The 14,142-nt window shown below is 44.0% G+C and overlaps 1 protein-coding gene across 3 annotated transcripts in view; it reads left to right on the top strand.

Annotated features, from left to right (window-relative positions):
• Nucleotides 1–14,142, top strand: part of PNLDC1 (PARN like ribonuclease domain containing exonuclease 1) — a 116,009-nt gene that overhangs the window by 47,963 nt on the left and 53,904 nt on the right. For all 3 annotated transcript variants that reach the window (XM_085883402.1, XM_085883401.1, XM_085883403.1), the window contains one exon: nucleotides 1,787–1,875. In XM_085883402.1, the coding sequence (XP_085739528.1) occupies nucleotides 1,787–1,875 (89 nt within the window). The remainder of the gene's footprint in view (nucleotides 1–1,786; nucleotides 1,876–14,142) is intronic.

Below are 14,142 nucleotides of genomic sequence, written 5' to 3'. Positions count from 1 at the left end.
GCGACCATAACCAGGGAGATGCACAGATGAGTTTGAGACATCCTGTGAAAGAAATGTTTCCGTGAGATTATAATATCTTGATTATCTGCAGTAGCCTCAATGGACAGATCTGTGAAGTTGGATTGCAGAACTCTGATGTTGGTGGACAGAAGAGTTAGAAATGGGGGAGCACACACAGGAGAACAGTGGAGGGAGGGGAGTATGAACCTGGTGAGCAGGGACATAATTTTATTTTTGAGTTAGTCACCACCACTGGTCTAATCACCGTTCTGTTAATCCAATTCAGCAAAATGATGTCCAGAATCTTGACCGAAGGTTATTTGATGAGTACAATCATCAAGGACTGGACGTGCTAGTTGGGTGATGTGATGTGGCTCTCCTATTGAGCAGGGAGAGTGCAAGAAGTGTTTGGGGAGTTTAAAGGAAAAGAGGACATGGCAAATAATTTTGTGATTATAAGATTGGGCATAGGTTGGTGAGGAGAAGAGACATTATGGCATGCATAGGTAGTGAGAAGAAGAAGAGCATGTTTCATCTCACTTGGAATGTAGTTTCAGTTAGATTATGGGATGGCCCTTCTGTCCATCCATAATCACTTGCAACTTCTTCTCTGAAACTACGTACATTATTTTGATAAAACTTGACCACAAACTTCATCACCTGTGATGTACCAAAGTTTGTTAACACCATTAAAAAAATCAGCGTATATGATGGGGGTTGCTCACCGTAATAGGTATTTGCTTTCTTTTCAGAATCTACACACGTAATTCCGATGAAACTTGACCACAACCTGCATCACCCGTGATGTACTAAAGTTTGTTCACACAATTTTTTAAACTTTTTTTTCACAAGTCGCTCCCATAACAGTTCCAAAACATATCTTCTACGAGCCATGCATTAAGCAGCTGGATGTACGTACAGTACAATACTGTGCATACACAAAAAACATATCCTCCACAATGCTGCGAACATGACCTGCTCTCTGTACGTGCATTGTAGCTTTATGGGATAAACACAGTTTCGTGGGATAAACAGTTTCACGGGACATCTCATCATGTGGACTTTAAACATACGGTATGTACTGTGTTGTAGCTTCGTGGCATAAACTTCATTTCAGTATGATAATGTAGCAAATCTTCGGTTTGAAATGAGCAATAAATACGCTAAATTTTGCCGGGCTCGAGCACTCACTAACTGGGTCCGAGTCCAAGTCCTGAAAATTTCTGTCTGACAAAAATTGGCTGGAGTCCGAGTCTGGAGTCACGTCTGACAACACGAGCGACAGATCCAAGCAACAGTAAAATAGTGACAAAACAATCTGTACTCAAAGCGATCTACCTCAAAAGATCTACTGTCCAATTCACGTGTATCCTTCAACGAGTACCCGAAGCAGAAGACCGAGTTTGCCGATTTTGAAGTGGTGTAGTTTTGACCACGTGCTCTGACCAAGAATGGTGATTCAATCCTCATTTTTGGGTTCGTGCAAGCAGGTTGACCTTTATCCAGGTCGTACTGTATTACACAGGCTCCACTTATGTTACATGAGCAGAATATTATTTCTTGATCTTCATTTCGAAACCTTTTCAAGTATTTTGTCATATATTCTTCACGTTATTCTTAATGATGACTACTGACGATCTTCAGAAAATGAGTCGCTTTCCCCAATTTGAAACTGCAAAATTTCCAAAAACATAATCCTTGTTTTTTTTTTTTAAAGGATACATTATATTTTTATGTGGTTGGTTCACAAGTCTAAACACATTCACATTTTTGTTTCCTTTCCCAGTGGCTATATGACGGTGTGCCGTATCTCACCGAGTTGCAAGCAAGCGAGTTGGAGAGGCAACTTGACTTTCGCTGGGACGGGCTAATCAGGTACCAGGAGATGTAAAGAGTAAGTTTCATGGTTTTATTAATTCTATACAGTACTCTATGCCTGTTGTTGGCTTAATGGTTAGGGTGGTGGGTTTGGGATCCCAGGATCCTGAGTTAAAATCTCACTTTTCTGTTGAATTAATACCAGGTGGGGTTGACTTTGCCTGTCATCCTTCCAAGGTTGGCAAAATGAGCACCAACTTTCTGGTATCCTGTGTTGAAGTGGCGACCTGTCCAGGATTGTGCCCAATAGCCAGGAGACTGCTTAGGTAGCACCAATGCTCTGCACAGAGTATGGTCCCAATGGAATGGAATGCATTGTTGGTTTCTGAGGAGAATTTTTGAATGAAATACCAATGTTTTTGGCAAACCCTCCCTTTCACCCCCATTTAAATGGGCGATCCGGATGGGGAGCACAACCCCATGAGACTTTACTATCCTGATGCATTGTACCAAATTTGGTCTGTTTTGCTCAGGTAGTTCTGGAGATGTTTTAGTGAAAATGAGGAATTTGGGGATGGGGCCTGTAGCACCCTTTCCAGGGGAGATACGAATAAGAGGAGCACAACTTAAAGTTAAGACGTGGTCCCGTTGCCTCGTGGCGAGTTTGATCTGGATCTGTCTGGCGGTTTCTGAGAAGATTTTTTTAAACAAAATACCAATATTTGGGGCAAAACCCCCCTTCAATACCTTTTATAGGGGGTGCATCTGATTGGAGTCCACTTGTGGCCAAGTCAACTGATTGGATATGATTTCGAAAGAAACACATCTTTCTATACAAGGTCCCACAGTTGACAGTGCATGTCAGAGCAGAAACTCCACAATGAAGTCCAAGGAACTGGCCGTAGAACTCAGTGATAGAATTGTGAGGAGGCACAGATCTGGGGAAGGGTATAAAACAATTTATAGATTGGTGAAAGTTCCTAAGAGCACAGTGAGCTCCATCATTAGGAAGTGGAAAGAATATGGAACTACCCAGACTCTTCCTTGAGCTGGCCGTCCGACCAAACTGAGCAACCAGGCAAGAAGGACCTTGGTTAGGGAGGTGACCAAGAACCAATGACCACTCTGACAGAACTAGAGTTCCTTGGCTGAGATGGGAGAACTGCTGGAAGGACAACAATCTCTGCAGCACTTCACAAATCCATGCTTTATTGGAGAAAGGCCAGACATAACCCACATCTGAGAAAAAGGCACATGACAGCACGCCTGGAGTTTGCGAAATGCTCGCGAAAGACTCTGAGAGCATGAGACAAAGATTCTGTGGTCTAATAAGACGAATATTGATCTTTGTCCGGAATACAAAGTGCGTCTGGCAGAAACCGAGTAAAGTTCATCACCCATCGAACACCATCCTTACCGTGAAGCATGTTGGTAGCAGCATCATGCTATGGGGATGATTCTCAGCAGCAGAAACTGGGAGACTTGCATGGATAGCGGGAACAATGAATGAAGCCAAATACAGCAAACCCTTGAGGAGAACCTGCTTCAGAATGCAAAAAGACCTTACACTGTGGTGAAGATTTACGTTCCAACAGGACAATGAACCCAAGCATACAGCCAAAGCAACACTGGAATAGCTTTAGAACAAGAACATGAAAGTTCTTGATTCGCTCAACTAAAGCCCATACTTGAATCACATTGAGAATCTGTGGAGAGACTTGAAGGTTGCTGTTCATTGATGCTCCCCATCCAACTTGGCAGAGCTTAAACAAATCTGCAAGGAAGAATGAGAGAAAATCCCAAAATCCAGATGTGCAAAGCTGACACAGACATACCTAAGAAGACTCTGGACTCTGTGTCCTTTTCTCCCGCCAAGGTGAACAGTTTGCTGTCAAACCTCGAATGATTCTGTAACCGGTCCAGACGGCATTAACCCACGTGTCCTAAAAACCTGCGCTGTTGCTCTTGCTCACCCTCTCTCTGTTCTATTCCCCCTCTCATTTGCTCAAGGTCATCTGCCTTCTGCTTGGAAATCAGCAAACACTACCGCTCTACATAAAAAGGTGCAAAAACAGATCCCTGCAACTTCAGACCAATCGGCCTTCTCCCAATCATCAGCAAGGTTATGCAATCCATCATCGCTTCTGACATTAAATCCTTCCTTTTCCCCAATGGCTTGATTTCCAATCATCAATTTGGTTTCAGAGCAGGTCACTCTACCCTGGATATGCTGCTTCTGCTCTCCCAACAATGGATGGAGGGACTCAATGCCAGACGTGAGATCATAACCATCTCCCGAGACATATCGCGAGTTTTCGATATGGTCTGGCACCCTGCCCTGCTCACCAACTTCTCTTCCTATGGTGTTCAAGGCAATTTCCACTCATGACTCGCAGACTTCCTCTCCTATCGCAGTCAACGCGTGGCCCTTTATGGTATTCTTTCATTTCCTCTTCCTGTCCAGGCTGGAGTTCCTCAAAACAGTGGTCTGGCCCTGTGCTTTTCTGGTTTTCATCAATGATCTCCCTGACTCTGGAAAATAATCTTTATCTCTTTGTTGATGACTCCACCCTCTGCCGTACCCTACGGCCGCCGTGCCAAATGTGACTTCGGCCTAAGAGCGCCTGTGACGCCGATGTGCTGCAATCTTTCAACACTTGATGATGCTTTTAGTCGTCAATTTTGGGTTTTTTTCACACTGAAGAGAAAACTTGATTTCTCTTCCCACGTCTCTTCTCTTCCCATTTCTAACAAATCATGATTTTTGTTAATAAAACACTTCTGTTTGGAGCCATTTTACCCCACATCCCATGGAGCCTATTATTTAGTTATATTGTTGTGGGCCGGGGTTTGGTGGCGATAAACGACTACGAGGTGGAGCAGTCGAGTCGTCTCCCACCAAACACCCAGAATTTAGGTCGTGACTCTCGGATAAGTCCGACAGTTCACGGGTCCCTAAGCGGAACGTGGTCGGCAATATTTTGACGGCGTGGGGTAGGGTTAATTGCCCAATTTCAATATACCTAAATACCCACGTCGTCCAACTACTGGAGAAAACCACACCCTTAACGGACCTCGGGCGGAACGGACCGTTTACCGAGCCCGATCCTGGTGTAAACCGAGCGGGGATTACCAAGATCCATCAGTCCAAATGAACAATTTACCGGCCCAATCGGCCTCACTAATTCTCAAGTCTGAACCATGCTGGGTCAACTAAAGAAAGGACAGAAACGAACTGGAACATTTAAACAATTATTTTATTTACAGGAATAAAATAAAGGGACGAAGTGTCGACTTATTCATGACTATATGCAAGTAAATATTTACAATGATCATAAATACTTAAACAGTTTTACTTATAGGATGGCGCCACATACAGACACACACCCAAAAGAAAAAGGACCCAATTGGTCTTTATTCGACCCTCGCAGCAAAGGGGATAGTCGAGCTGGGGGTCAGAGTTCTGTCGGGGTACCTGACCGAGTTCGGGCGGCTTGGCTTGCGACTGCACATGTGGGACCCGTGATCCGTGGGTGCTTGGATGGTGGATAGCGGATCCAGGGTCGCTCCTTGCAGCAGGCCAGCGGAGACTCCAGGCTTGAGAGCTCCAGCAATGACGACAGTGCACCCAAACTGCCTTCCAAGAACTGCTCTCTCCAAAGAACTTCAAAGAACTCTCAAGAACTCCCAAGGACACGCAATAACTTTCTGAACTCTGAACTCTCCGAACTCAAACGAGCCCAAAAACTCTCCACACACGCACACACTGAGGGTCGCGTCGTCCTTAATCGACTGCTTTGAGCGGGTTGGGGCCTTGGTGGAGCTGACGCGCTGATCGCCCTGATTGGACAGGGACCTCCATGGATCCACCCTTTCTGGGCGGGGTTATGGCCGGGCCAGGAAAACCCCGCCCCCTCTACACGTGTCTGTACCCCTCTTGCTTGAGAAATAACGATTTTGCCTCATGGTGTTGGAATGCAGACCAATTTGAGGAAGTCGAATTAAGCACGCGAGGACCTCGCTTCATATGCTACAGCCGCGAGGCGAGGGCACAAATGCTGAAAGACACTGTGGCCACAAGTGGAGGGGATCTGGAGATTTAAATACCCTAACTATAAAATAACTCACAGCGCACACACAAAATTCCCATTAGACATAGGGGATGGATTCTAACTGTACACATACTTAGGCCAAAAAAAAAAAGATGTTGCATTGGCGTAACCCGCCCGACCCTAAAAATTCCGCCGACCCTAAAAATTCCGCCGACCCTACGTTTTTTTTTTTTTGTTTTTTTGCTATCGAAAAATTTTGCCGACCCTATTTTATTGCTATTTTTGTTGTTTTGCTATCGTTTTCAAGTATCTTGTTGATTGCGATCGCGATCGCAAAAACCCGGAAGTGTTTCGGACAGAACCCGCCGACAAAAAGGGTGGTACTCGAGCTGGGGGAGATTTTGGGAGGGATTTATTAGGAAAAAAAAAAAAAAAAAAAAAATCCCGACCGACCTACCCTATTTTTCAGTGACCCGTTACGCCAATGCAACATTTTTTTTTTTTGGCCTTATCGAAATAACTGAACTATGGGGACTCTGGCTGTTTGTGTGCACAAGGTTTCCAAATCCGTAACAATATCGGGTTAGAAAAAAAAAATCGTTTTCCCCAAAAATTTCCGATTTCACTCTCGATTTCGACATAATTATTTATTTTGACAAATATGGAATCTGATTTCGAATATCAGCTTTTAAAGTCTTGGAAAAATGGCACGATTAGCTTTCTTGACATGGATATACACCTTTAAAGCGGAACCCAAATGAAAAAAGAACATTTTTCTGATAACCATTGAAAATCTTTCCACCTTTCTTTCTACCCACCTTTCTTTTCACCCACCCTTCTCGGCTTCACGCTGTAGAAACCAAGGCATTTCGGATCATTGGTATCTCCCGTAATGAGGTTGAGTCTTTGGGCCTCTCACTCAATCACCACAGGTTGGTCGGTGGTCTTTCTGTCTTCTACCGTCTCCTCTCCAGCCTCACCCCCCCTGCTCTCTCTGCGATTTGTCCCCACCACATTTCCGCAGGGCGCTCAAGGTCCGCCAACAACCCCCTTCTGGTAAAACTACCAAAATCACGAATCGCTGCTCACCTTCACTCTTTCATTCCTCTTTTTTCCCGCCTTTGGAATAAACTCCCTCACTCTATTCATTCCCATTCTTCCCTCCAGGCCTTCAAAACAGCTGTTCACCACCACCACCATCCCCCATCCAAATCCTCGATCTTTTCTACCCCGATAATTCACCCAAGCCCACCTCCTTCAAATTCCCTGCTTTCCTTCCTGAAAGTCCCTGTAATGTCCATCTTCTATTCCCCATGTTCCACGTCCCATCCCTCTCCCTTCCACAGATCTCCAAATGTCTCTGTTCCCCACTATTTTGTCCTTCCCACTCCCTCCCTCCTGTCTCATGCCCTCCTTGATGTGCGTTGTGTGTTAGCTCTCATACGAGCCTCGACAAGGTATACAAAAAATAAAAAAAAATCATTAATCACGGTCTAATTTGAAGAGGGAAAAAATTGAATTTTTTCCAATCACAAAGTGTCGATTTCCGATTTCGCAAGTGACGTCACATCTTGAAGCCACTTTGATCCAAACTGCGGCTTTACATGGAGAAACAGTGCAGGTCGAGCTCAGATTCAGATAATGATTCCACCGTCATGAGTAGGTTCTCAGAATGTTTAAACTCGTCAGTGGGATATTGAAGAAACTACTGGAGACAAAATTAGTAATGGAAACACTTCCCAAGGAATTTTGGAGCCAAATAGTTTTGAGCCTTGTGTGAGCGAGTCAGAAGAAGAAGGTGGAAGTGTTAATGAATATGAAACCGCTGGTCACGTGATCACTTCAGCTCAGTAGGGTTTGATTTTGCATTCAATCAACATTTCATAAGGGAGGGATTTTGCATTGATAAATTGGTTTATATATTACTCGAGCAGAAATGCCCATTATCGCCCGACAGCATGGACACTGTGGACAAAATGGGCGACGAATGCTTTGTCCCACCGTCGCAGGCAGACCAGGTGTCTTGTATGTTATGGGATCGTCCCGTTTCATACTTTCCCGGGACGTCATTTGTGTCCGTGACGTGTCCCACCGTCATGTCCGTGAGTTGTCATTGTTCCTCGACAGTAGATGGTGGATTGGGAGGGGAGGGGGGGTGAAGGGTGGTCTTTGGTAATGTGGGCGTGATTATTGTGGGGGAGTGGGATGGTGGTGTTGATTGTGGGGGTATGGTGGAGGCGGGGAAGTACCCTGAAAGTTTTAGCATCTTAGTCAAATCCTCTCGGAGGAGTAGATGATTATACGTACTTTCTCTCCACTATAAATAAATGGTGGTTCATTTAATTTGTAGAAATTTGTGTTGATAATCGATAATTATTTTCAGGTGCTCTTGTGGTACCTGCCAGGCAATGGTTACAGGTGTTTGATTCGCCACTCAAATTGTCCGTGTGCATGTACTGGTAATTGGGTAGAGATGGTGCTCGTTTCGAGCGATGGCTGTGTCATCTGCTTAATAGTAGGGATAACATGCTCTCTCGATTGTGGCAGATAACCACAAGATGTAGCCATCTCTTGTTTTGTAACAGTTTTCTGAAACATGTTCCAAGCACAAAAGCGAACATTTTGTAGGCCCGATCCACACTCGGGTATTTCGGATAAACCTCGTCCAATTTCTGGCAAAGTTAGGGTTTTTCAGCCTTTGGTGTAGCATGAAAACATCTCGGTTTGTATTGCTATAAAAGCATGCATCAACTCAGCATACTTGTGAAAAATCTAAAATTATTTGCCATTTGAGTTAAATAGGACCGCAGGACCGTGATGTAACCCGCATACAGCACAGATCTGGTGGTCTCCTTTCATGTGTGACATCACTGCTAAGTTAAAGAAGAAGAAGATTTCATAATTTAATCACAAATTTACTTCCTTTATAATTCGGAAATCGGAAAAAAAAGACGCATCATATCTATTTTGTGGGGCATCAAGGGATAGATTAGCGTCGAGGTGGTCTGAGCGTTGGATTCCACTTTAACATGGATTTCACCCAAGGTGGAAAGCCCCCTTGTGGAGTGGGTTGGGGGGGGGAGGCATGAAGTCGATACAACCTCCATCGTGTGACCCTTAGTCCTCCTGTCAATTTTCGTTGTGATTGGATAAGTCACGACCGAATGCATCACTGTCATACAGACAGACAGACTCCAAATTGCGTATTTTAGTTTGATGGGTCTTTACGATTAAACCAATAAACAAGACACAAATTTTTATTCCAAGTAAATCGATCGACTATCAGCTTCCCAACCAAGTAAATTTATTACTAGCTTTCCAACGGCACCATGTTTAGCTCACCTGGAACGTAGTTCCGGGAAGCTTATGGGATGACATGCCGTCCGTCAGTCCGTCCACAAACAATTGCAACGTCTTCTTTTTGATGAAACTTGACCGACGAAACAACGTCGCCTACACACACGATTTTCATGAAACTTGACCACAACCCTCATCACCTGTGATGTACCAAAGTTTGTTCACTGCATTAAAAAAATTCCATCGGTATTTACTTTCTTCTCCATTACATATTTTGTGGGTCATCCACACCTACCAGTGGTTCCCTGGTTTTCTTATCGAGCTGCTACCAGGTGAGCACCCAGGGGTATTTCCCCTATTTTTATTGTTCCATGACAGCAGGAACCCTTTAGCATGAAACATGACGGGCACATACACATGCACACACCTACACACACCTATGGATGGACGGATGCTTCGCCTTTTAGTAATCGGTGTTAAGAACAAAAGCCAAAGAGAAATCGTATTGGAGATGCAGATGACAAGCGAGTCATTGAAATTTTTACGGGAGGCCAGGTATCCTCATTGTGGGGCTATTTACAGATTTCATATTTTCTTCTTCCTCGTTGGTGGCCACACTTTTTCCCACCTTCTTGTGGGCTTGGCCAGGGGAAGTTTGGCCCAAGTCTTTCATGAACCAGTTGGCTAGGCCTGTCGTCGTTCAACTAAGGTTAGGTCAGGAATTTGTAATTTGTTTGTGGTGCCGCTCTCCTGCTTTTCTCAAAGGACACCGTGGCATCTTTAACGTCCACCAACTGATGCCAGTGGGCAGGATTCCTGGCGTGATGTACATCCGAGGGACGGCACGCACATTGATGAATCACCCTGTCTGGATGACAGTTTATAGCTGGTGTGGAAGTAAAATAATCTATATATTATTTCTGTTAACGTCTGCGTGTAATTTGACGTATCTCCTCCAAAACTGCTGGACGGATTGTCGCCACTTTTGGCATGCGGGTGCTCTGTGGTCTAATGAACAGCATGGGCTATGTGAGATCGCGCCAGACGGACAGGTTTGGGAATTTTGGGCGATTTTCTAATTTTTACGTTCGTTTGCATGGCGACGTGTGACGTCACCGCTGAGAGGCGCAATTCCGTCATGACATCATCGGTCATTTGCTGACGTCATTATGTCTGTCGTCGACAGACCGTCACCACCGAGAGGCGTAATGCCACTCCTAGAAAACAGCGTCTGCAATGTAAAACCCTCTTCTGCACATGCTGACTACCTCAAAAGGTTAATTTGACACAAAAAATGTAACAAGAAACATTGTATTTAAAGTAAAGATTTATTAAAAAAAAAAATTATTTCTGTTAACGTCTGCACGTAATTTGACGTTTCTCAACCGCCATCATTACCTGTGTTGTGTCTTGCGTGTGTGATCTTCAAATTAAAGCGTCCAGCGGTGTTCGATCGTCGGATGTGCGCCAAAAAGTGCCGTTCATTGAAATTTGCATTCTGATTCTCGGTCACCCTCCACTGCTCTTGTTCAGTCTCGGGCTCGGCCTATATCATGTTAAACTTGCCCCATCAGCCGCCAACCTTCCAGTCACACTGCAGAGGATGCAATTTCCAGTCAGACTCGCATACTCGATGACCATAAACAAATCCCAGGGCCAAACGTTTGACAAACTCGGAATATACCTCCCAGCCCGTGTTCTCCCATGGCCAACTATACGTTGCATTTTCACGTGCAAGAGGTTACTCCTATATATCTATCAAAGTGGACAATAATTCCTCACAATGACTATTCAGCAACAAGACACTCACCCAAAATGTCATCTACAGGGAGGTCCTTCAGAAAACTAAGGAAAGGTAACCATAGTGCATCACATCCCAAATGACACCCTCCCCAGCTTCCCATAACATCAACTATTATGCCTCATCCACCTTTTGCCACCCATTCAACTCCGTGCGGAGCACGGGTATATGCTAGTTAATTTAATCTTGTGAAATTTGAGCATGGACATGTATTGATCATGCTGAAACAAATATTTTTCATATTGAGATGTGTTCTTTGTCCACAAATTATGCACTCATTTCTCTTTATTTGCTTTAAAATGCTTTAAAAGAATCTGGAGGTATAGGCTAAAATCACTCTGTAAAGAATGGTTCACGTGCACTGACATCGAGTTGAGATAAAGATTTAAATTGTCTGCAGGATAATTACGCTTATCAGGTCTCTCACAATGACAAGGTCAGGGCTCATTACATTTGCAGACGAGTGAGTCAATACTGACAGGCCAAGAGTAAATGGAACAGAATCTCTGTTCACTATACTGTGGTCTTGTTAATGGCCACAGTCCACCCCCCCCCCCCACCTCCCAGCAAACCTATGTTTTTCTGAATCTCCTGGATATACTGAACACTAATATGAATGTTAACATTGAAAATTTTGGGATGCACTACCTGTTTTGACCTTTTGAATAGGGGTACCCTAAAATTATACTTTTATCGATTTGCGTCGAATCCAATTTACGGATGGAATCAAAATGGCATGCAGAAGGCCCAAATCATATCCAATATACATGTATGATTCATCAAATTGAAGATAATTACATTCTGATCATCTGTATATGTCTAACAGTGTTGTACATTAAATCTAAATGAAATTATATACATTTGAATATATATTCCCTATCTTTCGAATAAACACAAAATCAACACTCCGTATTCCTCAATGAATATATTTGACATTATATGAATTTTATTGCAGGTACAGACTATTCAATGATAGTGCGAAACAGTATTAATTACCTTTTATTTTTCGAAAATATCAAGCAACTATTATGAAAATATACCATGTTATCACACAATAAGCATCAAATGGGTATTCAGACAAATAATGTTTTCAATCAACCACATTTTGACAAAATACATATTTGTGGTCACTTTTATGGAACATTACTTGACAAAGTATTACCATGATTACAGAGAATTAGTTATAGTACCACACAAAATATTATTTAATAGTATAGTTTGAAAGCAACCAAAAAATCCAAGATGGCCACCATCAGCATCACCAAACTACAAGATATTTCATTGCACATAAACATTTCCAGTCTATATCTCCCTAATCAGGATCATGTCAGTTACCTATAATACAAGAATATTTTACGTGCAGTATTTCATTATCCTTCATATTTCTTCCCATATTCATCCATCATATTTCCAAACAAACATCTACAACTTACAGTGCCAATGCAGACTGCAGAAAGCATACATTTCAGAGTGAATAAAATAGTGTTTATATTTGCATTATATCTGCATCATATTAAATGCAATATTCACAGAACTAAATAACATAACCAAATCTCAAACATGGTAAGTATTTAAATACAACATATTGTGATGTCCACGGGACTTGAACAGTCCCGCCAATGTAGAATGAGCCGAAACGATGGAGGCGATTTATTTGTTTATAACCCAAACATGGCGGTTCTATTCGCTCTACCGCAAACGGGACGAGGAAGGTGGCACGAGTCACTTTTCACTGAGTTGATGATGTTTATTCGTTTTTATTATCACCAGAAATAACAAGACTCGGCAAGAAGAGGGATCCGGGGCGATTCGACGGGATGGTGTGGGATCGGGCGTGGGGAAAAACACAGACAATTCCAATGAATATAGAGATCTCAAACCTTCTAAGGCGTCAAGCGCACGCACACACACACACACACACACACACACACACACACACACACACACACACACACACACACACACACACACACACACACACACACACACACACACACACACACACACACACACACACACACACACACACACACACACACACACACACACACACACACACAACGTAGCTATTTCTGGTGGTCAGGCTGGACCGTGGTGTGGACGCAACTGTCCCTGGATCGGCGCCGGACGAGCTGGCCTTGCTCTCGTCAGGGGGGCAGGAGAAACCGTGGTGCTGTCGACCTCCTGGTCTTGGCCCAAGTCCGCTCACAGCCGCCAGGGAACCAGTTCTGGTGCCAAGTTGCGAGCAGGAGAGGGAGGCAGGTCCGCCCGCCGCTCGACCCCGCACTCCGAGTCAGCAGAACCCCAGAGCCAACCAAAGCGAGGCACGAGGCTCGGCAAGGCTCCCAGACACGATCAAGAGCACGATCGACTCAGCACAGCAACCAGGACGCTCTCTGCCGCCACAGCTTCCACACCAAAAAAACACGATCTTTTGGTTCTTGTTCTTCTTCCTTTTCGACCCCGAACAGAACCTTTTTATCCTTCGTCCTCGTCACTCCCAATCGAGCCGTTTATTGGCCCACCGCCATCGCCTTCCGCCAATCGTGATCACGGGGCGGAGCCATCTGCTGCACTGTCCGGTGACGTCACGGCCAGTCTTCAGAGAATACCAAAAGGGGTTTACGCAGACACACTTACCCTATCCCGTGTCCCTATCTAATTACGTGACATTTATCATTTCCCCCTTGAAGAAATGAACATTTACTAGACAACTTATCACCACTGAATTACTACTTATTACATCGAGATCCTGGTAAACTCGAACAGCATGGCATATCTGATTAAACATCCTAATTACCCTTTGAATGCATCCCCCCCCCTCAAACGTAACAATATATTCTAAACAATTCAAAACAGAAGTATACTCCAATAGAAATGAATGTTCCTGTCGTTAACGGGAATTGCAACTAATACTACTCATTGTCAGACTCTGAGCTGTCTCCATTAAGATAGTCCGATTCGTCTGGAATGTCCGAGTCATTGATGTTCGCTGAATCTTCAGCGATGTCTGCCAACTGCTGTGACAGGACCCCTCCCTCGTACCAAAGAGGCTCCAGCTTCCCCTCAACTAAAATCCACCCATGTCCATCACTTGGCTCAGGGATCTCAAGATTTGCAATGTGGGCTCTTTTCCAAATGCCAAGTTGGAAGTTGACTCTCCGGATGCATTGC

The sequence above is a fragment of the Eptatretus burgeri genome, chromosome 5 (assembly GCF_056783735.1).
Source record: "Eptatretus burgeri isolate ZD-2024b chromosome 5, Ebu_testis_v1, whole genome shotgun sequence".
Classification (NCBI taxonomy): domain Eukaryota; kingdom Metazoa; phylum Chordata; class Myxini; order Myxiniformes; family Myxinidae; genus Eptatretus; species Eptatretus burgeri.
The sequence above is the reverse complement of the archived record's forward strand: the minus strand, read 5'-3'. Positions and strand labels throughout refer to the sequence as shown.